Source organism: Perca fluviatilis, chromosome 9 (assembly GCF_010015445.1).
Source record: "Perca fluviatilis chromosome 9, GENO_Pfluv_1.0, whole genome shotgun sequence".
Classification (NCBI taxonomy): Eukaryota; Metazoa; Chordata; class Actinopteri; order Perciformes; family Percidae; genus Perca; species Perca fluviatilis.
In genome coordinates this window covers 7,353,848-7,380,678 of record NC_053120.1, presented here as the reverse complement: position 1 = coordinate 7,380,678, position 26,831 = coordinate 7,353,848, and the positions used below count along the sequence as shown (strand labels likewise).

The window sequence follows — 26,831 nt, the reverse complement described above, 5'->3', positions numbered from 1 at the left end:
GCATTAGTGGGATTTTCTTCTTTCCTCCGAGCGTTTTAACTGTTGAAAACATACAAACTAGTAAACCATACAGGGTGTTTAAAATACGTGCTGTGTACTAAATATGATTTTTAAAAATGTAGGATGTTTGGATTCAGGTATATATGGATGAAAAATGGGATGTATTATCTATTCAATGTGCTTATCGTCCTATGAATGAATGGTACATGGATACATACCTTACGTTTTTATGCAGTCCTAAGGGAAACGTACGTAGTACAGTGTATAAATGTACGCTAATCACAACTAGGCCAGGTCTGCGCAGGCTACGCTGCTCTATTCTAATCTTCACAAACGTTTATTTCCAAAAAAGAAACAGTAAAATATTGTGCTTTCCGGCTAGAGTTACACATCCTAGGAGCAGGATTACAACATTACCACAGTACAGAGAACAAGGAAGTGAGAGTTGGAGTGGAAATATTTGCTAATTAAGGAGGTATTTCAAGCAACAAAATTGCCCTTCGGCAGCATGACAAAATAAATACTGATTTCCTTGAATTACATTCTGTGTTTTGTTAAAAAGAACAGAGCCGTCACGATAAAGCCATTTTAAATCCCGAGACGCGTCATAGGACATCACTGTCCGTTCAACTCTCAGATTTGTTTAGCATTACCCCCACAGTCTCTGCAGGCTACACGTAAAGTCTGCCAAGGTCTCCGGCTGTTCGTCGCATCAGACAACCATCATGCCCCCACACTAGTAGCAGGAATGCTTTCCTTAAAAAAAATTTTTTTTTTTAAATCAGCGTCTACACTAACCTCATCTCTGAGGATAAAGTGCCACATTGGACTTCTAGCAGAGGGACCACAAAAAGGAAGAAAATACATGTAAAAGTATTTGTGCCCTTTCATGCAAAAAAAAAAAAGAGTGGTAGTGGTTTAGCCAAATCCCTGGAACTCCAACGTGTTGGCTGAAAATCACAAGCACTTTGATTGTGTCTCTGACATTTAGTGCAAAATAACTTAGAAGATGCAGTGAAATCCTCTCTCAACGAATCAAAACTACAAACCGAAAACTCACAGAGCACACGTTATTCAAAGCCAGTCTGCTCTCCTCTCCCTCCTCACTTGCCTGCGTCTTTCACCTGCAAATCGTTCTCGACAGAGCGGACGGCAGTGCAAGAAAATCACCAACGCCACCGAAGACTTTCATATTATTGAACACACGCTGACTTCAGATAAACTTCGTCAAGTACAATATTTTTGGCAACTCCTGAATGAATCATATTCACTACAAACTACACAAATGAATTATCGTCACCATCCCGAACCTCGGCGTTAAATGAGTTCATCTGGTTCATCCGAAAGATTCTTTTTTTTTTTTTTTCTTCCTTAAAAGTTTATTATTATTTTTATTTTTTGTTGCAGAGGTTCATTGACCATTCTGTTCAGGTTAAAATTCTTGAGCAATAATTAGCACGGTAGTAGATTATTGCTATGGTGTTCACACCCCATTGGCTATGGCATTATTTCCAATCACCTCCCCGCCGGTGGCCAGGGCGTATGAGGCAGGCACCGCTGCCAGAGCGGTTGCCGCCGCCACTGTCGCGCCCCCGGTGGTCGTGAGGTGTAGCGGCGTGTCGTGGACGCGGGAGTAGTCGCCGTCAGTCTTGGCGAGAAGGAGGTGCTGCTCTCCTGGATGGAGCAGCGCCTGACGGGTGAAGGTCTCTCCGTCGGCCAGGCTCTCCGGCAGCGGCTGGCCCCGCGGCTCGGGCAGCAGCAGCAGGCAGATGATGCACAGCAGGGTGCAGCAGGCGAAGATCACGTGGTGCAGGAAGTAGCCCTTCTGGTTGTGGAGCTCCATGATGGGCGCAGTGAGCATGCCGAAGCCGGCGCTGGCCAGGACCAGGCCCAGCCCTCCACCCCTGCGCAGAGAGAGAGAGAGAGAGAGAGAGAGGAAGTGTAACTGATCTGTTAGCAAAAGTAATCGGGAGGTGACTAAAACTAGAGCTGGGCAATATATCGATATTATATCGATATTGTGATATGAGACTAGATATCGTCTTAGATTTTGGATATGGTTTTAAAGGCTGCATTACAGTAAAGTGATTTTTTTAACTTACCAGACTGTTGTAACTGTTTATGTAATTATTTGCCTTTTCCCCACTTAGTCATTATATCCACATTACTGATGATTATTTATCAAAAATCTCATTGTGTAAATATTTTGTGAAAGCACCGATAGTCAACACTACAATATCGTTGTGGTATCGATATCGAGGTATTTGGTCAAAAATATTGTGATATTTGATTTTCTCCATATCGCCCAGCCCTAACTAAAACTAACAACAGGAACTCTTAAAGCATCAGTATGGTTCAAGTGAAGTGCATGTTGAATCGTCAAACAGGCTCTGAAAAATGGAAATGTTTACCATACCCGCGAACTGCTATAGTGAGCTGCTACCATTGGAGTCTATGATCGTCTTGTACCTTTGCCTTTTTTCGCCCCTTTCTAAAATGTTCTTTTGCGCCGGATCAAATGTTTTGTGATCACGATTCATCTTGTAGCTTTAGGTTTGCTTGGTTCCAGACCCAAAACTCTTTATTTAAGCATTTAATGAAATCAATGGAGCAATTGGAGGGGGGGGGGGATCACTGCCAGAACCAGAGGCATTCAACAAAGGGGCGGTCACGGTTGAGCTCTATATGGGGGATGTATCCAACATTATTTGTAACTTTTCGCAAATCGACAATCTTGTCCACTTCATGCAGTAATTAGCCAGGTGGGAACTTGTCTCTCAAGTTCCCTTTCTTCATTCCTCATACATTTGACATTTTCTGTGTGTGCAAACGAGTGCAACACCCTGGGTGCTTTTCATTATGCTTCCTTGCGTCCTTTCTCCTCCCGTGACCAAGAAATCGTTCCCCATCCTCCATCATCGACAGTCTTCCAATCCCTTAAATGCACCTCAAGGAGAGGAGGCTTCTGGAGGAGCTTAGAGCGGGAAAACACAGGGGTATCCGACGCAGAAGTCTTTTATCAAGTGGCATGACTTATAAATACGTGTCCCTCCACATGTGACTTGATGGTGTTTTAAGCTCCCAACGTCTCCTTCCAGGCAGCGTTGCGACTGTTGACTTCAAGGCACCTTACCCAACCAAAACCATAACCCTAACCCTAACCATTGCCTAAACGACTTCAAGGCAGCGCTGCGACCATTGACTTCAAGGCACCTAACCCTAATCTTAACCCTAACCATAACCATTCCCTAATCCTAGACGTTGGGGGCTTAAAAAACCGATAAACCTACACGTGACAACAGTTTGAAGCAGCACATTATAAGTAACTGACGTTGCTTAAGACTGACGCTTTGAAACAAAGGATTTCTTATTTGGCAGCTCTGTCCTCGTGTCTCTTGTTTGCATCTCTCTCTCTCTCTCTCTCTCTACATCCTCACCGGGAAGGGCTAATGGTGCGTTCTTTTTGTCCACCGAAGTCGTTTTACGAGTTGTTTTCCGGTTGCAAAAGAACGCCCCCGAGGTCGTATTTACAACTCGTCAAGTCGTCTGAACTCAGAGGACCCCGAGCTCACTTTCAAAACTGCAGTCAAGCCAGCCTCCACTTCAAAATGAGCGGTCAAACTAGCCACCCCTATATTTCACGGTGCGCGTATACACTTGCTATTACGGTGAGACCGTCAAAACTAAAAACAATTTAGCAATTTCCCATTCATTTATTCTGTCTGCCTGCCTGTCTGTCTGTCTGTCAGAAAGAGAGAAAGAAAGATTTTAGCACACATCACAACCTGTCATTGCATGATATGCTGAATTCCAAAATAAGAGCCCCCCCAAAACTCATATATACGCTGTTTTGTCTACACATTCAGAAAATTATAAAAATAAAAGTCCTAGCTTCCACAGACCAATTTCACCTCAGATGGAGAGGACACATTCTCAATGTGTGATCTACACTGTTTCAGGACATTCTGATGTTGTTTTCCAAAATAAGAGCCCCCCAAAACTCATATATTAGCTGTTTTGTCCATACATTCAGAAAATTATAAAAATAAAAGTCCTAGCTTCCACAGACCAATTTCACATCAGATGGAGAGGACACCATCTCAAGGTTTCAACTACAATGTTTCAGGACATTCTGATGTTGTTTTCCAAAATAAGAGCCCCCCAAAGCTCATATATTAGCTGTTTTGTCCATACATTCAGAAAATTATAAAAAATAAAAGTCCTAGCTTCCACAGACCAATTTCACCTCAGATGGAGAGGACACCTTCTCAATGTGTGATCTACAATGTTTCAGGACATTCTGATTTTGTTTTACAAAATAAGAGCCCCCCAAAACTCATATATACGCTGTTTTGTCTACACATTCAGAAAATCATAAAAATAAAAGTCCTAGCTTCCACAGACCAATTTCACCTCAGATGGAGATGACTCCTTCTCAAGGTTTCAACTACAATGTTTCAGGACATTCTGATGTTGTTTTCCAAAATAAGAGCCCCCCAAAACTCATATATACACTGTTTTGTCTACACATTCAGAAAATCATAAAAATAAAAGTCCTAGCTTCCACAGACCAATTTCACATCAGATGGAGAGGACACCTTCTAAAGGTTTCAACTACAATGTTTCAGGACATTCTGATGTTGTTTTCCAAAATAAGAGCCCCCCAAAGCTCAAATATTAGCTGTTTGTCTACACATTCAGAAAATTATAAAAATAAAAGTCCTAACTTCCACAGACCAATTTCACCTCAGATGGAGAGGACTCCTTCTCAAGGTGTCAACTACAATGTTTCAGAACATTCGGTTTTACAGTTTCAAAATAAAAGCCTGTCAAAGTCAAATATGAGACAAATTAGATATGATTTTGGATTCAATTTAAAAGGAAAGCGCCCGTTATCACAGACTATTTCCACTTGAGGGTTATAGTAACTACCCCTTGCCCTGGTGTGACCCATTAAGTATCAAGACATTCTGATGTGTAGTTTCAAAATAAAAGCCTGTCAAAATGTCAAATATGAGACTAATTACATATGATGTTGGATTCACTTTAAAAGGAAACGCCCTGTTATCAAAGAATAGTTCCACTTGAGGGTTATAGTACACGACCCCGTGTGACCCAGTAAGTATCAAGACATTCTGGAAAGCTGGAAAGCATGAAGACATGCTGGAAAGCATCTTCTGTTGGGGGTAGATTTGCTGCTGACGAATCTCTGGTAGATGCTAATCTGTACCTCAGCACATCCAGGTTGGATGTCCAACCAACTTTTTCTTTTGGCCATACAGAAGGAGGGCATACCTTCTTGCCACAGGCAAAGCCTCTTCCAGGCTACCAAAGAGTCCACATTTAGTAATTGCCTGTAACTTACAAAGATGGGTCTTCAGTGAGGGCAGTGGCCTTCCCAGTTCTGTACAAACTGCTTGTGGTGTTACAACCTGTGAGGGCGTGTCATGCAGGTAAACAATCACAAAGCACTGCTCCAAGCTTCTGAGCGATCAGCTAGGGACAAATCTTTCCTCAAGGCCATGTCCCGAGTGCATAAACACTGCTGAGGATCCAAACATCCCTTTGCTTGAATAGTATAACAGCAAAACTAGTACATCTGTATCATCACATTCAACAATTAGACAAGAATGTGACTGTGCAAGGTGTATTGCATGTACAGTGCCTTGCAAAAGTATTCACCCCCCTTGGCTTTTTACCTATTTTGTTACATTACAGGCTTTAGTTCAATGTTGTTTTTTTTATCTGAATTTTATGTGATGAATCAAAACACAATAGTCTAAGTTGGTGAAGTGAAATGAGAAAAATATACATAAAATTATTTTTTAGAAATAAAAAAAGAAAAAGTCAATGTGCATAACTATTCACCCCCTAAAGTCAATACTTTGTAGACACCCCCTTTGCGGGAATCACAGCTCTAAGTCGCTTTGGATAAGTCTCTATGAGCTTGCCACATCTACATCATCCCATTCCTCCTTGCAAAACTGCTCCAGCTCCTTCAAGTTGGATGGTTTGCGCTTGTGAACAGCAATCTTTAAGTCTGACCACAGATTTAATATTGGATTGAGGTGTGTTTGGGGTCATTGTCCTGCTGGAAGGTGAACCTCCGTCCTAGCCTCAAATCACGCACAGTGTCTGTGGAAGCTAGGACTATTATTTTTATGATTTTCTGAATGTGTAGACAAAACAGCGTATATATGAGTTTTGGGAGGCTCTTATTTTGGAAAACAACATCAGAATGTCCTGAAACATTGTAGTTGAAACCTTGAGATGGTGTCCTCTCCATCTAATGTGAAATTGGTCTGTGGAAGCTAGGACTTTTATTTTTATGATTTTCTGAATGTATGGACAAAACAGCTAATATATGAGTTTTGGGGGGCTCTTATTTTGGAAAACAACATCAGAATGTCCTGAAACATTGTAGTTGACACCTTGAGAAGGTGTCCTCTCCATCTGATGTGAAATTGGTCTGTGGAAGCTAGGACTTTTATTTTTATGATTTTCTTAATGTGTAGACAAAACAGCTAATATTTGAGCTTTGGGGGGCTCTTATTTTGGAAAACAACATCAGAATGTCCTGAAACATTGTAGATCACACCTTGAGAAGGTGTCCTCTCCATCTGAGGTGAAATTGGTCTGTGGAAGCTAGGACTTTTATTTTTTATGATTTTCTGAATGTGTAGACAATACAGCTAATATATGAGTTTTGGGGGGGCTCTTATTTTGGAATTCAGCATATCATGCAGTTGTCACAGAGGTTGTGAGGTGTGCTAAAATCTTTCTTTCCTTCTTTCTTTCTGACAGACAGGCAGGCAGATAGACAGACAGGCAGACAGAATAAATGAATGGGAAATTGCCTTCTTCAGAAAATTCCCTGTTTTTAGTTTCACCGTAATAGCAAGTGTATACGCGCACCGCGAAATATAGGGGTGGCTAGTTTGACCGCTCATTTTGAAGTGGAGGCTGGCTTGACCGCAGTCTTTCAAAGATGGCTACGTCGTGCATCACACGTAGTAAACATTGTGGTTTTCTACAGTTTTAAGCACTTTTGTCTTTGTTGTAACCAAATGAAGAAGTCGTACACATAGCACTGTATACTGCTACCTATAGGCATGTCGCTACAGTCTTATTAGGAGTTAAATACCGCCTGATTAGTTATTTTGTAGCTTGTGCAGCTGAGACGCTCGGTTGCTATATGACAACAACGGCTTTAAGCCGAGCCTTGAGCAGAAAGCAGAGCAGTAGCCTAACGTTAACGTTAATCAAAACGTAATTTTCATGCATCAAACTGTGAAATATATTTGTGTAATATGTCAATAACTGGGTGAATAGAATCCTAAATGTTACTAAAAATGTTACAAAAATCCATCTTTTCTCCAACTCGTAGTATTGTGTGACAAAAAGAACGCAACAACCCACGGTAACTCGTTTTCCGACATGGATGTGACGTCACACTCGAGCTACTAGTTGCGATTACAAGACAAAAATAACGCACCATAAGACGCGAGGAAGAGACGCGAGTGAGGGAAGAGACACGTTAGCATAATGAAAAGCACCCCATGAATGCCTTTGAGGAGAGACTGTGTGAATATTTGCACCTTTACCCCCATCTGTACCGTTCATCCTGTCTCGTCCTTCGCAATGACGGCAGATGTTTTTGCCCTGCCTTCAAGTGTGGCCACACATGTATAAGCACCTGTGCTTATAGACAACTTTGGACAACACTTCATACAAACTAGTTGGTTTGAATCATACTGAACCCTCGTGCACCAAGTCCACACTCAGCTGTCAGTCACAACTACACCACAAGATGGAGCCAATGAGCAACGTGAGAATGAGAGCTGTGTCCAAAGATTCCATATGTGGTAATAATACACAGTATGGAGGACCCTATAGTCATTGTCAAAGTGTACTGTTTTTTTGCAGTTAGTACCTAAGAAATCAATGTACTTTACAAAAATCGGGAAATGTTTTTTCATTCTTGGCAATCAGTTAAGCTGTGAGTTTGGAAACACACTGTCAATTAAACTTAACAAATACACAGCTCAAGACTTTAGACATTTAATAGAGCAATCGAAAAATAAAGGATAACGCAAACACTTTTCTCATCGTGCTAGTTTAGCACACTACATACTCACACCTACTTAAAATTAGTATGTAGTACGGCATTGGAACACAAAGTAGGGCTATTCATTCGCTATTCCTTTTTAGAATAAATATTCATAATTTTTCAATTGTGGTCAATTTTGTGGACACTTTACTGCAAACATTTTACACTTCCACACATAACATGGTGTATGGCAGATAGTTTACTATAGGCAGCCGATAAGATAAGATATGCCTTTATTGTCTCTGGAGCTCGCCAACTGCAGAAGGCTCCCCCAAGTGTTGTATTTGATGTTTATGACCACCCAGGCTTACCTGATGACAGTAGGAGTGATTTCAGCACAAAAGAATATGCTGAGTGTGCTGACTGCATGGGAGGAGAACATGCCGATGATGGAGAAGGCCACCGAGAATTTCCTGTTCAGAGTGTCGCGCAGAACTGTCCAGAAGAGGACAAGAAAACGTAAGAATACCAGAAACACCCAACACGAAACACAATAACAAAACAACAGCTAATTTAACATCGTCCAGGGGCAGAAAGGAGATGGACCTTGAAATTAGACTACAATGTATCACAAATCAACAAACTGTACTTGTACCTATGTCATGGCGAAGGCTGTACTTCCCAATCACTGGATTCCATTAGCGAGTATTGGGGAAAAGAGGAGAGAACATGTCATTAGTAAGCACAAAGGGAATCACAGTGCTGACTCATAACAAGCAAGATAAAAAAAAAGCCTTCAGGAGAACTCTGAACAGTTAACCACTGAAGCCTGAAATAATGACTTCTGTACTGCATATGTAGGTCAGCAAAAAGGGAGAATGAGAGGAGGCTCCAATTAGACTGAGAGTTGAACTGCAGCCTGTACTGTTTTAATGGCTGGGATGCAAAACGTGCGACTACAACTAACTCTACTGTTAAATTCCAACTTTCTGCTTTGAAATAACTTTCATAACTTTCTGAACAGATTTTTGTAGTACTTGAACTTTTGCAAAATCTTTCCCCGAACAGCAATAGTCCAATCACAGCGTAACAAGCATAACTAAGCAGGTCTGTCCTCCAGCATGTTCATGGACATGCCAATTAAGTGAAATGCACATGAGGACACTAGTCAGAATGCTTCTATAAATCCAGCATCTCAACAGTTTTGAGGGTTTTTCTTGCCTTTCCAAAACAAAACAAAAACCCAAGCAGAAAGTGTAAGGGAAGGAGTAACAGTGTGTTTTTTCAGATTTACAGTAGGATGCTAATGGTAGCATGCCTGGCCAACAAACTTTTTTCTTACATTTGTGACCTAGTGTTACTTCCAAGGCCAAGGGATAGCATAACATTCGTATAGGGAAGTGTATTATTTTGTGGGTTAAATTAGAAAAAGCCTCATTCTGGGAGTCGATCCTGCATGATGCTAACATTATATCAGCGTTTAAGGTACCTTTAGCAGCTCTGTCCTGCTACCGTTATATATTAGTAGTTACCAACCCTGCTTTTAAGGGTACAGGACTGTAAAATGTTTGTGAAACACTGAGACATGCCATCAACGGTTGTCATTCAAGACAATTCAAGGCGTCTAAGTGGAATGCAGCCACATCATTAATGGTTTTGAACACACCTGTGCTTTTCCTACTATGACATGTCAACATGTCTGCCGTGAAAAAGGTCTATTTTTGTAAACTGCACAGGTGCAACTCTGGAAAGCGTGACTGTGTGATAACTCACAGTTGAGTAACCCCAGCTGTAGTAGCGATGCCAGGGCTGTTATGATCATGAAGGTGAGCAGCCCTCCACGGCGACCCATCAACCCCACCGCGGGGCAAAGCGCCAGGCAGGTTGCCACGGCGATGCCAGCCATAGTGTAATAGTCCGCGTGGCACAAAGCTGTGGGCTGGGCCTCCGGGTCCATCATACTGCGGGCGAAGCAGTGGTGGATCCCGTAACCTGTCAGCCTGCACAAACACACAGAGACACAAATAAGAAAGTGGAGAGGGAGGAGGTACCTGAGACATGTTAACATAATGGATTTTCTTGAGAGGAATGCGGCTATCAAACGTGTGTGAATCAATCCTTTTGGTTATAATATAATAGCAGCAGGGGCAATATTTGTAGGCTATTCTAAAACTGGAAAGTGGCATGGATTTAACTAGGCAAAAGGCTGTGAATGTGCTTGTGTAGATCATGGATGTATAATAAAACCGTAAACCAGTCACGTGGTATTGACGGGCAGCGAGGCTTCGGATGTCATCAATGACGCCATTTGTCTAAAACGATACAAGCCTCGATGCGTGCTTCACGGGAAACTTCCGGGATTTCTTGAAACACGCTTCAAAGCCTCGGTATAGAACGTAACATCACTACATAACATGTCTTAATTTCCCTGTGGGGGGGGGGGGCAGTAATTCATGCTCTCCCAAACCAACGGATGTTAGCTTTGATTAGAAAAGGAACGTTACCAGCCCGGCCACATCACACTTACGAGTTGACACACAGCACCACAATGTTTTTCCACAGGTTCCTGGTGCTCATCATCTTGACAATGCAGGTCCTCTGGGGTTTCTTGTGCAGCTCCTGCTCCAGCTCTGGTAGGAAACATGAAACGCACACCTTGAGACCTATCCTTAGAGAAGGTAATGAGAGGCCTGCCGCTAAGGGACTTTTGGCACCGAGAAGCTAATGCGCTGTGGGGCTTTTAGACAGATATAGCATGTCCCTGTGCCCGCTCTCATCATCTATCTGTCTGCTCGGCCACTGGGAGAGTCGGAAACGCTCAATCAATCACCAAGGCAGGGGCGGAATAGATGTCTGGTGACAGAGAGGGGAGAGGTCTAAGGTCACTTCTTGAAGGACTGCACAGTTTAATTATCCACTTTTGATCGTCCATTCATTGTAGAAATTGTAGAATTATAGAAAGAAAAAATCCCTAAAATTCACTATTTCAAGCTTCTCATATGTGATTATTTACTGCCCACTAATATTGTAAATTGAATATCTTTTGTTCTGTTGATCGGACAAGACAAGCAATTTGAAGACCTGTCATTCGGTTTTAAGAAATTGTGATCCACTATTTACTGACATTTATAATGAAATGATAAATTGCAAAACAGATGATGAAAACAGTGATTAGTGGCAGCCTTAGACAGAAGTCTGACTTAACTGATCTTAAGATCTGAAGGAGCATATATATATATATATATATATATATATATATATATATATATATGTATATGTGTGTGTGTATATATATATATATATATATATATATATATATATATATATATATATATGTGTGTGTGTTTGATGTGTTTGATTGCAATTGCATTACATCATAGAAACAATTGGGAAAAGGAGATCTTTACATAAGTCTTTGTATGTGAGTCAGTGTCTTTGTGTTAGTTGCATGTTCATTTCGTCACACACCGAGAAGCAGCTACAACATAACCAGTGTCATCTCCAATTTAAAAGTAATTTGCATAGTGACGTGAATAAAGAGTATACATTCATAGCGAAATGGATTTTTGGATAACTCGTTCTTGTTTAACGCCACCTCACCTGTGAACACTCCACTCGGCTCGGTTGTCGTGTTAACCTGGTTCTTCCTGGCGATGCGCAGCATCATGGCTTTGGACCGCCTGTAGTGCTGGGTGGCCAGCAACCAGCGCAACGACTCGGGAAAAAGCCTGCAGAGTGAGAGAAAGAGAGGGATGGGAAGGACGTGGAGAGAGAGGAGAGGAAGGATGAGAAGAGATTTGTAAGAGCAAGAAGAACAAAAATGGGGGAAGAAGGAAAAACAATAGAAGAAAGAGAGTACTGTTTGTTAGTTGAAGCAGAGGCTGCTCAGTACTGTGTAGTGCAGTGTGTACTGTACAAGCCATCGCCTGGCTCAGCGAGACAAGATTCCCCTCCCTCCCTCCCTCCCTCCCACCTCCTGTGGATTTCCTCAGAGGGCGGGACTCACCAGACGTAGGGCAGCATCAAAACGAAAGGGCTGATAATGACAATCTGCAGGACCTGCCAGTCATCCCGGCCCGGCCAATTGCGGCACAGAGCGGCCACCCCTGGCATCAGTAGCTGCCCGCCCACCATCAGAAAACTGGCCACCATGGTCATGGAGAAGCGCCAGGCTGGCAAACAAAGCTCAATCCCTGAAACGAGAGGAAGATTTAGTTTCACATAAAATATAGATTCTTTAAGTGTTGGTGGAGACGAGTGAATTATGTATGAGCGTTATGTCTGTGGATGTGATTACCATCATAAACTAGGCAGCAGCCTTAATGGCCTGGAAGAGTGTGATGTTTGTGTTTGTTTAATGGTAGGGCCGGTATTGAATTTCCTCTGTGAATAATTGAGGACTCCTATTACTAATCCTTCCCATGAGAGCACACTAGTTTAACACTGGACCTCTTTATAAACTTCAGATGGACTACACGTCAAAGCTTTTGAGACGGTTCAGCTGCTCGGTGAGCAGTGACTGTCACCGTCCCTTAATTCCCCCCCCTCGACCAGGCTCTCTTCCCCTCCCCTCCTGTCTGTAACATGGTACAGTCCAGATGGCCTGGCCCATATGGCAAGGTCTTCTTGAAGGTGACCATTGTGGGAGGGAGGGAGAGCAAGCAGGGGGGAACTCACTAACCTGGCCTCGTGTTTTATCACTTATTGTGGAGGAAAAGAAAAAGAGGGGGAGGAAAGGGAACGGGAGGGAGAGGAGAAAGTAGGAAGAGATGGGTAGAATACAAATGACTCCTCTAAAGGACTTCAAAAAGTCCCTGCATTCATCAGTGGAATCACTGGAGGAATGATAATAAAGACTAGCAAGAGGGAGGCATAGGGAGACCCATGGAGAGAGGGAAGGAAAGAAAAACAAAGAAAGATGACAAAGATGTTCAGATGAAAGACAGACGGCAAAATGATTAATTTCGAAGGAAATAAAGGTACTCCTGCAAAATCCCTTCATCTCTGTTCTCTTCAGGCCCAGACAGACAGTTTTTAGAGTTAATATCTCTCTGCAGGAACCAAAACAGATGAAGGAAATTACCCTGACCCGTAATCCTTAACCCTCCTTCTCTCTCTTCACCCTGTCTTTATGCATCAAAGAAGAAAGGCAGAGTCTATCTGCCATTAGTGTAAAAAGTATTTTGACATTGTTCTAAAGTAAAAGTAGTAATACCACTATGTAAAAGTACCCCAAGGCCTCACACTCAAATTTGTACTCGAAATACTGAAAAAAAATAAAAATAAAAGAAAGACCGGGGCGTCTCGCTACACACCGGTGAACAAAACGAAACGTCCCCCATGTTTAACAATGAACAAATTGCCTACATGTTAGGGGTGGGACATAATGTTGATACGGCGATATATTCATTGAGCTATACCATAATAGATACGCTGGCGCCAAAAATAGATATTTAATAAAATAAGGCGCTCTAAATAGATTTCCCAGTATCGCTACTTAATGGCTTCTCGAGGTGGCACTCAACACATTAATGAGGAAAACTTAAAGGAACATGCCCGATTTATTGGGATTTTGTCTTATTCACCGTAACCTCCAGAGTTAGATAAGTCCATACCTACCCTTCTCATCTCTGTGCGTGTCATAACTCTGTCTGACGCACCCACCGCTAGCCTAGCTTAGCACAGATCCTGGAGGTACCCGGGTCCTACTAGCCTACTGCTCCCAATAAGTAACCCAAAAGAAACGACTTACAAGATGAATATGTTGTTTCAACTCGTTCCGCTGCCCCCAAATGTCCATGCCAAAGAACAATGAATGCAGCTTTAAATAGTATTATATTTTTTTATATACACCGCATATTGTTGCATTTAAATGTTGTACCTGAGTGTACAATCAGGGAGTTATGCATACATAACAATGCTTCATATATTAGTCAATGATGATTAATGTTTTGTATGTGCAACCTTATTCTGCAAAATAACTAAAGCTGTCAAAATAATGTAGTCAAGTAAAATGTTCAATATTTCCCTCTGAAATGTAGAGGCAAGTATGACGTAACATTAAATGAAAGTGTACAGGTACCTTTAAAATCCTACTGGTACAGTGTTTGTTTGCATGTTCTGTATTTCCACCACTGCTGTGACTGATCTGACAAACAACACAGCCCTGTGTCTCTGTGGTACCGCTGGTTCCACAGCAGTCAATAGGCATGGATCAGACAGATAGACAGAGACACACACACACACACACACACACACACACACACACTAGAGAAATAAACTGTACCTTGGCAAAGGCAATGCATCTCTAAACCTACCTTGCAAAACCAAAACCACTCCCCAACTCTCTGGGGACGTTTCTGATCCCGCTGACTCTACTGGGATATCAACACTCTTACACACACACACACACACACACACACACACACACACACACACACACACACTCACTGGCAAGAACCTTTTGTTCCAGCTGAGTGGAGAATGGCTCTCCTTGTGCTGATTATCTCATTGCCCCCTCCCCCCCCCCACCTCACCCTTCTGCCCAGTCTTTCCTCTTGCTCATCAGGGCTGAAGTGGCTCCCTCAACCTTTGTAAAGCCACCATCCCCCACTTTTACCCACCGTCCTTACCCCTTCCCCTCCCCCCCTCCCTCCTCCTCCTCCTCCTTTCACAGAGCAGCTTCTCCACTGTCCTTACATCTGAACAGTCAGCGGGCGTGGAAAACAAAACAAAAAAACATAATGGAAGCAAGGGAGGCTAGAAACAAAGAGAAAGCAACAAAAAGCAGCTGATCTAATGGCCAAACTCATCTTTGATGACAAATGGCTGACAGCGCCACACACACTTTCTGTTGTCTGCTGCTCCCTCGATAACCTTGCCCGGGGCATGAGAACAAGGCGCAGAGACGATTGGCTTTCTAACAGCATGAGTCCAGAGCCAAAACCTCTGTGTGTGTGTGTGCGTGTGTGTGTGTGTGTGTGTGTGCGTGTGTGAATTGGTTTCAATTCATCTTGTAGTTGTTGAGATAATACCGTGGAAGACCAATCGACTGACCTATAGACTTATATTACCATCTCTAGAGCTGCTAACATGGATACAAATGCCAAACTAAAGCTAATTCCAGCTTAATAAATGTGAGGATTTGCTGCCTTTCTCAGTTTTTAATATCACTGTAAATTAAATACCTTTGAGATTGGACAAACAAAGCAAGCAATTTGAATTTGACACTTTAGGCCCGGGAAACTCGCGATGAGCATTTTATTTAATATTTTGTGGCATTTTTATAGAACATGACATAAACAAAATGACTAAATAATGAAAATGATCTGCTGCTGCTGCTGCCTTTAACTAAATGACTTCATAGAGCGGCAGGGATGGGAAACAGATTTGACAAAGGCATGGCTTGACAGGACAGTATTTCTCCCCTGCTGAAAGAGTCAGCTGTAGTCCCCCGTGCTCATAACACACACACACACACACACACACACACACACACACACTCTTTTACATATACCGCATGTCTCTGTCATTACTTACAATTCTCTGAGGAGCAGAGACAGAGAGGAAGAGACAAAGATATTAACCTTGTCCCATTGGTGTAAAAGCAACTGCAGCGTAATTCCTCTGGGTCCAGCAAGCCTCACTCAATAAAAACAAAAACATCTTTTGAGCACCACATGCTCGCTCCCTGTAGGCCTTGAGAAGTGGCTCTGAAAATCCTTGTATCTTACTATAGCAGCTCCAGCCAGTTGGGATTTATAGGATGTACACTGAATTCAAAGGTTGACACAATTTATTCTGATAAAAACATTCCAAAACTTGTCTTCTCCTGCAGCACAGTCTACTTCTACTGCTATTGTTTGTTCAGACCCAGAACTGTTCTCAAGTCCAATACGTCTCTGAACAAGTCTCAAGTTCTTTATGCAAGTCTTTCAGGTCTCTGAATGGTGACGTTTATAACACAGCATTTGGCAAGGCCTGGCTTATGTTGTCTTATTCATTTTTAATTGTTCCAGAATATTACCAAGTTAAAACACAAGTCTAGTGATCCTACGTCTAATGGCAGTCAAGTCTTAGTGAGGTCACGTTCAGATTGAGTTTATTTGAATGAGGCAAGTCCATCTGCCAACGCAAAGAAACAAATATATATTTTGCCAGTCGTCCTGCAAAGGCGCATTTTACTAATGCGCTGTTAAAATAACAATGAAATGCTGCGCTATTGACTTCAGACAAGGTTTTTGTTGGTCAATGGCGCGATCACTTCCCGCTGCCTCAGGATAGCGATACGCCAAGAATGCACCTGAACACACCTCCCTGTAAGACCAGCACGCCCACGGGCGCAAAGATGGGCGCAGGTGCATTTGCTATTTAAACGACGCGGGCGCTGGACGGGCAATTGACAACTGCGTCGGTCTTAAACTAGCAAAGACACTTGCGCTGCTCCGGGTGCAAAATAGGGCCCCCGAGTCTCAAACCTTTACCTCTGTTCCAAACACTCATAGGTTCTTTCCACAACAGAGCTATATGCACTACTTCTGTGTCACACTATGGCCTCCCTACATGAAGTAGCATAGTTAGCCTTTTTTTGGGGGGGGGGTAAAGCAATGATTGTTGGGAACATGATGAACTTATGCAGTGTTTCCTCTATGTTTATTTGACCGTGGCGGCCCCCCACGGCAACATTTCTGCCCATTACGGTATCAGAAATAGGGCTGCATTGTTAGCGTGCATGTCGGAGAATAGCGCGGACACACGAGGATAACTAGCCAGTTGAGATCGTGTGTTCGGACCTGCCCCCACTGCTACAAAAAATCCTAAAGGAAACACTGTTATGGATCAATGGCAGAGAAGTTGACTATGCTGCAGCAGTGGTTTGAGAAGTTTCTGTGGACGTTTGATGCTTTTGGAATCCATTGTAACAGCTGTAAACCTAAGCTGACTACGTCTGCTCTCTGCTGTGAAGGAGCAGCCTTTAAAGCCAACAGAGTATTTATTATTTATAATATTTTCCAGATGACTTTGGGTAATGGGAAGAATAACAAAGAAAAAAGATACGAGGAGACAAAAGCCCCTTCCTTCCAGCTCCCAGAGGACGGTCCTGAGGTAGGTGCTAAATTACAAACTAATAAACCCAGAATGCAACTACCAAATATGCACACAACACACAAATCAACACATTTACATTAGCAGAGCAAACTAAAGCTCCTGCTGGCAGCTCCAGTGGAGTTTATTATTCGCTGCATGCTGCAGGGAGATAACCGAACGATGAGAGATTTCAAATGAGCCTCGAGAAAATGAGAAAGTGACGGTGAGGGTGAGCGTGCTGGTAGTGATGAAATGGTAGTGTGAGAGAGAGAGAGAGAGGAGGAGGAGGAGGATGGGATGAATGAGGCAGAGGAGAGTCGAGGTGCTGGAATTAGATATAGAAATTTGGCGCTGCGTTTACAGTGACGGAGGGTGAGAGGAGGGAGAGAAGAGGCAGGCAGAAAGAGTATTTCTGTGGGAAGATGGGCACGATAAAATGGAGCAGTGTAACCACAGCACATACACATGCACACCTACTATACAATCATCCATAATACAGTATACATGTGCTGCATGCATATTTCTGTGTCTATCTGATCTGCTTCCCGCCGCTGCAGCATATTTAGCACTCAGCAGTCTACCAGACTCTGATTTTAATGCGCTGGCTTTCAGTGTTAATTTGAGGGGTTTTACATCCATAATGGCTGTTAACATCTGTCCCTTTTTATACACAGCCCCACCCCCCTTCAGTTTTAGCACAATGCAGGAGCATAATGATGCTTAACATGCAGACGGGGCAACCATCTTTTAAGGACAACCCGTAACATGTTTTTGACTGGCCAAGTCAGTCACATGACTTCAATCCAACTGATTATGTGTTTCACCTGCTGGAGACCAGGGGCACGTTCAATCTGAAACCAGTGTGCAGCGTTTTGCTACGATTTCTGTGTTGAACGACATGTTTCCTCGGAACGGTGTGAAGCAGCTTTGAGTTCTGTTTTCTCTTGTTTAGTGAGTGTGTCTCAGCAAACCTGAAACGGCACGTTGACCTGATTGGATATGAAGATGAAATCTGACGCATAGTTTCGTGTTAAAAGTGATAAAATAATTGCTGTCTGTGGTTCTATATGGGCTGTGGCAATAATTTTGAAAAATAATAGCTGCTCGGACTCGGACAGCATCACACTACCCCGAGCTAAAAATCCAACATGGCTGCTCGTGCATCAACAGTTGTGAAAACTGTAGTAACATACAGCTATTAGCACTTCTGTCTTATTTGTGTCGCACTAAATCAGTCACACAGTCCTGTGCAACTTCTATTTGTGGACATGTTGTCACGCTGTTTGTATGCACAAAAACTGCGTAATGCGTTGTTATAAACTGGCATTGCTTGCGATGGCTAACCTGGCTAGAGCTAATGAAAACAATGAAAAAGTTTTAAAATGGAACGCATTCAACTCGGGTGTGACGTCATTCCCAGCTTTGGCTTTCCAGTTCTGAGGTAAATGGAATGCACTAAAAGCGCACGTTTTGTCGGGGCTGAACGTGGCCAAGATGGAAATGGCAATTGGAAAATCCCTTATTGCACAAGAAAACTGGGCACACAACTATGGTAAGAACAGTAGGTCAAAGTTGAACGGTGCAGTTGATTTGTCAACTGTGATGGATGTTTTCTCTTCCAAATAAGACTGGCTAAACTGCTCTCTTGTTTACAACCTGTGTGATTGTCTGACTGCTCGCCTTTCTTCCCCTGTAGGACTTTGTTTTAAAGATGTTCGCCACAATCCCAGATCTAACCTTGAGCACGCCCGGAAGCTAATGATGGGCTCGGCCCTGGTTTCTTGGATGGGTGACTGCAAGCTTAGTAAGTACAGTTTTGAATATGACGACTCTATTTAAGTGTATCCGCCTTTGGGCCCTTAAAACTGAGAGACTACGTATAGTAACCTCCTACACTCTTCATCTAAAATAAAACACTTGTAGTTGCCTCATATGCAGTGGTGGAAAATAACTAATACATAATATAATAAATACGTACTCAAGTAGTAAACTAGTAAAAAGGGTTTTTTCGGATTAGCAATTCATCTTTACATTCCCTTGCAAATTATAGGCTTAGGGTGACCAGACGTCCCGGGACAGTCCCGAAATCCAAGCAGTTGTCTTGAATCCTGCCCTAATTGTCCTGAAAATTATAGAGCAAAGTCTCAAGAGCAGACTCTGGAGTAGTCATAGTCTGATAGAACATTACAAACTGTTCATGGTGATTGAGTCGTCCTGCAGCCACTTGAGTTCATGATTTTAATGATTTTTGTATTTGTATTTTTGGCCTATTACATGACAGACAGTTGAGTTCCTGAATTAACATAATAAATCATTTTGGTGCAGAGTTTTGAAATTCATGTTATTCATATTATTTAAAAATTATAAGACTTTTACTCATAACAAAGTCTTTTTACAGAGCAGTTTTGCTGCTTTTACTGAAGTAAAAGATACAAGTACTTCTTGCGAGACTGTTTAAAAAGAGCTATGGGTCCAGTGTTCATGCAATACGGATGTAATCACCTTCAAACTAAAGCCTAAAGTCACTTCTTCAACCAGTATTTTTCATCTGAAAACCCAATGCACTGGACTACAGAGCCAACACAACAAAACAATGTGTCACCGCCAAAATACTGATGTCCTGCAGGGTGACTGCTGTTCCTCTCTCGGCAAAACAATAAAAGCTGAACCAAGGTACAGTGATGAGACGATTCATATTCCTCTCTGCATCGGTGTCGTTTTAGTTTGGAATAATAATGAGAGAAATGTGTGGGTTGCATTGCCTCACAGCTAATATGTCAGTACAGTATGCGTTCAGCCTTCGAGGATGTGTTTATTGGAAGATCCAAACGTGTGTGCTGTTATTCTGCATTAGTCTTTTTTTTTTTTTTTACTGTTAATGGGACGGTTGTGTCTATTATCTGTGAGGTTACTTCAGAGCGAATCGTTCTGTGGCAGAGAGCCGACTGTTCCTCCTACCGTATTCATCTACACCTCAGACAACCAACAGACACCTCGCGCAAAACTCACACACACCCGTTTTTGTTGCTCTTCAAAGAGCATGCAAACAATCTGTTCTCTCACACAAACAGCAGACACACACACACACCCACACACACAGTTACTTATCCCATCATTGTCAACAGTGAGCACACAAACAAGTGACATACAGAGAAATTGCCATCCCATTACAGATACACTGTTTGGCAAACAGACTGAAATAACAGGAGGAAATTGACAGCGTGTGTGTGTGTGTGTGTGTGTGTGTCTATGTGTGAGACATGAATGAGCAAGCTGTAGAGACGGATAAAGAGGGAGAAGGGGAAGTGTGCACTGGGTTAACAGTAAGCACAAATACAGGCCTGATTTTCAAATGTATAGATAGTAATTGCATTATAAATCTCAATAATGGACAGAAAAAAAATCCCAGTTAGATATTTTCCTCCACCCATACAGCCCATACAGTGAGAGTCTTGATATTGTACCCATCATATATAGGGCAATAAAATACCATTCCACGCATTACTAGTGTTTGTTTGCCTTTGTATACATCACAGATTAAATCCAACTCTCAGGAGTCTCTCGGCAGACGACTCGGAGGCGTCCATTTTGTTTGTTTGTGTTAAGAAGCAGTTCAGCAGAGATTTATCGGGAACCCCCTGCAGAGAGGTACGAAAACCCGCCCCACCGCCCGAGCTTAAAGTCTGCCCTCGCTCCATGCATAATGTGTGACTAATCTTCTACTGGCCTGACAGAGAGGAGGCCTGCAGAGGGTGAGAAAGGGGGGCGCAGAGAGAGGGGATAGCGGGGAGTGCAGTGCGGGGGGTTTAGGCACTCTCGGGAGAAATGAAAATGCTATTAGCAGTTTGGTGTCACCTTGGCCACTGGCTATAATGCAGAGCCACCGAGGGGACATACTGTAGAGGGAAATATTTTAGACGGGGAGGTAAAACAGGCCTGCCTTTGCATTCTCTTGCAAAAAAAAAAAAAAGGCAAAGTCTCTGCACCAACAAACAATAAGAATTAAAGCCGATAATGTTAAATGGTTGCATAACTATGTAATTTAGCGTGTAATCAACATACTAACTGAAAACGCCCCCCAAAAAAACATTTCTTAAAAGACAACAGCTATTTATTTGACAATATGTGAAAATACAAGTTGTCGCATTCTGGTCAGTCTGCAGGGATTGTTGTGTTGCTATAGTGGGACACAATATATATATATATTTTTTTTTCCTCCCATACTGTACCTCCCTTCCAGGGATCCATACTGTACTACTCAGGCACTAATTATGAGATGAAATAAACACAATAAATGATGGAGCAGGAATGTGGAAATACAGTAGCGAGGAAAGCAGAAATAAAAAATAAAAAAAATAAGCAGACAGGCCGGAGGAGGTGACAGCATGTACTTACTGAGCACGTAGAGGGAGAGAGCGAGGCCCGCCAAGCAGAAACCCTCAAAGAAGCGCAAGGTGCTGAACATGGTGACGTTTACAGAGAAGGCAACGCTCAGACCAAACACCAGCATGAAAAGCACCGAGAGAATCAACACCGGGTGTCGACCAAACCTTTAGAGACGGAGAGAAGCAAGAAGGAGAAAGACGTAGCAAAGGGTTTAGAAAAACTGTCCCAAACTGAGAAAAGAAGCTTGTGGTGTGAAAGGGCTCATTCCAGTCATTGTTTGCTTCTGACTCTGTGAGCTTCCTGGTTTAAGGGGGGGGTCAGTAGGTCAATGGGTCGGGTCAGAGCTGAGGCCTCTTTGGCCTGCACATTTTCTTTACATTGTTTCCATGGTTACTGATCCCAAACACAATGCAGGGACTTATTTTTCCCACGAGGCAGCTCGGGGTGGGGGCGGGGGGGCTGCAGAAGTGACCACAGTGAATATACCGGACAGCAGCGTGACTTAAAGGGTCAGTTTACAGACTATCTCAGCCATGCAGATACAGTATATTTGGTTTTAATTGTCCATGTAGGCCTGTAACAATTAATACACAATTGTCTAATCACAAATTTTCTTTGTTTAACCGCAATTGATTGCTAACATTAGCTAATGTCCTAAGCGGTATGACTCATGGGCAATTTTAGACCCTCTTTGGGGGCTCAAGCTCAACATTGTGTCAAATTGGTCGTTATTACTGTGACTTATAAAGTGTCAGGTCTCCACCATAGTGTTAATAGTGTCAAAAAAACGTTAGCTGACGTTGTTGTCGTTGTAGCTAGCTCAGAGATTATCGGCTAATGAAATTGCTGATTTAACACTTTTGCAAGGCACTGTATGTGTGTCACATTCTCATTAGGGGCTGAGCCCCCCTAAAGGTCTGATCCTAGAATCGCCCCTGGTGTGACTGTTGATGGTAATTGTCAGTTTTATGTTCATTTAAGAAGAAAAAAAATAGTGTTTTATGATAATAAAGAGGCGTGGTTTACTTTATAGACTGTGTACCTGTGTTATTACATTATCTGGGTCACATAAGGGTGATATAGACTAAAAGATGTATCCTGGGATTCATTCAAAACTTTAATTTGTTTGCAAATGTAATACATAAACAGACAATTATATTGTCAATAGCAATTATTTCTGAGACAATTAATTGGACAGTAACATTTTGAATTGTTACAGCTCTATGTCCAATTTAAACAAAGAAAATTAAGAACAATCTGAGATGCCATCGATGCCACGTTAGTAGCAAGGCTCCAGGGGTGGTGATGTCGGTTGGCCAATCAATATGGACTGAAATATGTCAACAGATATCAGATAGATTGCCATGAAATTTAGTTCAGATATTCATAGTCCCCAGAGGAAACCTTTGACTACTTTGTTTGTCCATTGACATTTCCTCTAGCGCCATCATCAGTTCAAAGTTTTTACTTATCCAGTTAAATACAGCCACATGAATTGGCTCAAAAGTTTTGATTTAGAGTGAAATGTCTCAGCAACTATTGGGTGGATATCCACGAACGTTGGTGTACACATTCGACATTTGAAATACCTTTAATGATTCCCTGACTTTTATTCTAGATTCTAGTTTCAAAATTTAAATTTGTCCAATACTTTGGTTTATGACCTAATACCTGCAAAACTGACGACAAGGCAAGGCAAGGCAAGGCAAGGCAAGGCAGCTTTATTTGTATAGCACATTTCAGCAACAGGGCAATTCAAAGTGCTTTACATAAAACATTAAAGAGCAGTTAAAAACAATTGAAAACAAATTAAAAACATTAAAAGACAAGAAGACAAGGTGGTGAACATGATAAACACTATACTTGCTAAAGCCTGTTAGCGTTGTTATTGTGAGCAAGTTAGCATGCGGATGTAAGCATTTAGCTCTACAGCCCTGGCTCCACAGTACCGCTCCGACCTCCTCTATCAATACACCCCACCCTGAAACCTGTGGTCCTCAGACGCTGGCCTGCTCTCCATTCCCCCCCAGACTCTGTACCTTCGGAGACAGAGCCTTTAGTCCTGCAGACCCATCCCTCTGGAACACCCTCCCTGCAGATATGCAAAATGCTACATCCCTGGACATTTAAAAAAAAAAAAAACTCCTGAAACACCACCTGTTTTGGTTTACCACAGCCTACAACCTCCTTTAGTTTAGCCACAATAATTCTGCAAAGTTCTTGAAATGCGCTATATAAATAAAAGTTATTATTATTATTATTATTATTACTCACCACTGTGCAGCCAAAGTACAGCCTCACAGACACTAACATGCATGGCTCTACACTCTTAGTCTTGTTTAAATGTAATTTTTCAAAGTTTAAAGTGCTCAAATAAACTCCATTCACCTCCACTATTTTGTGATAGAGGCCGAAATCTTAGAGACAAAAGCCTATACAAATAAAACCCAAACTATCTGCATGGCTAGATACGAGTAGATGTGAGAAAATATGTGTGTTTTTTGTAGCTCAGATGAATAGATTGTACAGGGTTAGCTAACAGAAGCTGTAAAGTGGCACAAAACAGACATAAAAGAGGCAGCTTACCAGTCAGCCATGACACCCATCACTAGGTAGCCAAATATGGAGCCCACCAGCAAAGAGAACTTGGCAATGTGCACCTTCCAGGCTGAGTCACACACCAGGTTCCACTGAAACAAGAGAGAAACACAGAGAGAGAGCAACGTCAGTCGACTTTTCGGAGAAAACCACCCCAAAAAAAGATAAAGGGGAATTAAACATCAGCAGCTGTTTTAATCTGAAAAGCTGCACAGAACAACAAAGACGTGGGCTTTTCTCATCAGAAGTCTGTCAAACTCTCCGACTCACTGTTTTGATAATTCATGAAGGCTGATGAGTGTGCCAACATGCTGCAAACACCTTTGAAATATTCAACCGTGCATCTCGAAGGCAAAAAAAGAGATGAGAGGAGCATGTGTGTGAATGTGGACGCATGTCCATAATAACAGAAATCAATAGCTTTCCACTCTTTCCTCTGAAGCCCATGGGTCAGTGCAAACTGCACCGCTGCAGCTCTCAGCATCTGAAACTCAGCCAAGGACACAATGTGGAAGCACGATGTGTACTCTATACTTGTGCACGACCCTGAAAGTGTCTAGAAAGAGCGCAGCAGAGCGACTCAGCTATGTGAAAACAGTGTTTGGTGTTTAACAATGATTTACAGAACTCCCCGCTGAGCCGCCGACTGCGCAGAGGAGCAGAGAAGGAGATGATTATTGGTTATGACCGATGGTCTGGGTTGTGAAATGGCCGGTGGTGATGTGGAGAACTCAGGCAGTATGGGTTTATTATGTACGGGCTATTAGCACCAGCGTTATCTGAGAAAACAGAATTGGGGGAACACTCAACATTGCTGTTGATCGACTCTCAGTGGAATCCGGGATGCTATGACCCTACAGTTTTTATCAGTTTACAAAATGTTGCTGTCTGAATTGGATCCAAAGCAGAAATTATTTATTAAAGTTCTGTATTTTACACATGAAAGCATGGCCCCCGCTCTTTCCACTCTCTCTACAAGTTGTTTTGTGGCTCAGGATTGGCTCCACTGTAATGTAATTACACACATTATTTTAAAAAAAATATGCGAAATATAACCACAAAACTGAAATAATGAAGGTTTTAAAACTGATTTTGACACCGTGACTAGAGCAGCAAAGTCGATTAGTTGTCAACTATTAAATTAATCTGCAACTATTTTGATAAGCAATTCATTGGTTTGAGTAATTATATAATGAAAAAATAGTCAACATTCTCTGATTCCACCTTCTTAAATGGGAATATGTTCTAGTCTCTTCTCTCCTCTGTGACAGTAAACTGAATATCTTTGAGTTGTGGACAAAACAAGACATTTGAGGACGACATCTTGGGCTCTTGGAAACACTGATCGACATTTTTCGCCATTTTCTGACATTTTATAGACCACAACTGACAACAACTGATAAGTTGATCGAGAAAATCAAGAAAATAATCAACAGATTAATCGACTATGAAAATAATTGTAAGTTGCAGCCCTAACAGTCTTCAAAACATGGATTCAAGATTAGGTTATAAGGCACATATAAGGCAAGACCTTTTTTATGTCAGTGCTTTAGTGTGATATATATTCCCAAATAAATTAACAATTAATAAACAAAAAACTGCTAACAGACAGAAAGTCTGGAGCACAGGGTCCCTGGAGTACTGTGCAAAGATACACTGACCATTGTTAAGCAGATTGGTATATTGATACAGGTTCTTCAATGTCATTATAAATATCAGTGTTTCTGCTATTAGTTACATTCACAAAGTCAAGGCAGGCGACTCGGTGCTCGGTATCCGCATCTGCAGATTCACCGAGGTGAGATATGGGAATCGGTATCAGGAGGAAAAAAAGGGTGCCTCCCTGGTTCTATGGCTCTGAGACAGTTGCCCACTTTGCCTATTTGGTAGTCCAGCCTTACACAAGTTAAGTGTTTAGTGTGATGTAATGCACAACAGTGGAACACAGGGCATTGAACTGAACATCACTCTGATTATCTTATATGTGATTTGGTATTAATTTGATGTTGAAAATTATTCTCATTAATAATGTGATACTGACTTTAACCATATGCCATTCCCAAAACACACACACACACACACACACACACACACACACACACACACATATTTATATATATTATGGTCATTAACTTGTCAATTGTGTATCAACCTCTGCTCTGTTCTAAACTGTCAGACTGCCAGTGATGAAGATGATGAATATGGTGGTGAACAGAGAGCTGTCTCCTCTGTCAGAGAGATACACTGTGGGTCTAACATGGTGCTCAGTTGTTACCTTGGTAACAACATTCTGGCTAAGTCCCGTCTGCAGCTCCAGCCTCCACTCCTTGCAGGCGCACAGCATACCGCCGCTGTCGTCGCCGTATCCCTCCCTGATGGTGCCGTTGCCCTTGGGTTGCAGCGCGGGTGCGCCACCGGGGACGGTGACCGGCGGGGGTGCCGTGGTCCAGTTACTCTCGTTGGTGAGGGGTTGCACGCACGTGCCATTAGGCTGAGCCAGGAGGAAATAATCCGAAAACTGGCTAAAGCCGATGAACAATGCCGGTATCCAGGTCAGGACCACGAGCTGCTTCTGATGTTTCCCAAAGCCCCCCAGAGACGGCAGAACCGAGCCGTCGATGCGCGGAAGCAGCCGGGGCACTGGGTGCTCCAGCGGGGTGAAGCCGTTCTCGGGCGGGTGGTCCTGCGCCTCCGGCCGGCCGGCTGCCAT

At 42.5% G+C, this 26,831-nt stretch overlaps 1 protein-coding gene across 1 annotated transcript; it reads right to left on the bottom strand.

Annotated features, from left to right (window-relative positions):
- Window positions 1-1,334: 1,334 nt before the first annotated feature.
- Window positions 1,335-26,831, bottom strand: LOC120565797 (solute carrier family 22 member 23). The gene is made up of 10 exons (XM_039811822.1): window positions 26,397-26,831; window positions 24,110-24,213; window positions 21,533-21,687; window positions 12,057-12,243; window positions 11,651-11,778; window positions 10,578-10,680; window positions 9,824-10,050; window positions 8,706-8,738; window positions 8,422-8,545; window positions 1,335-1,904 (listed from the first exon to the last, which is right to left on the bottom strand). Exons 1-10 carry the CDS (start codon window positions 26,829-26,831, stop codon window positions 1,484-1,486), a joined length of 1,917 nt encoding a protein of 638 aa, XP_039667756.1. The 3' UTR covers window positions 1,335-1,483.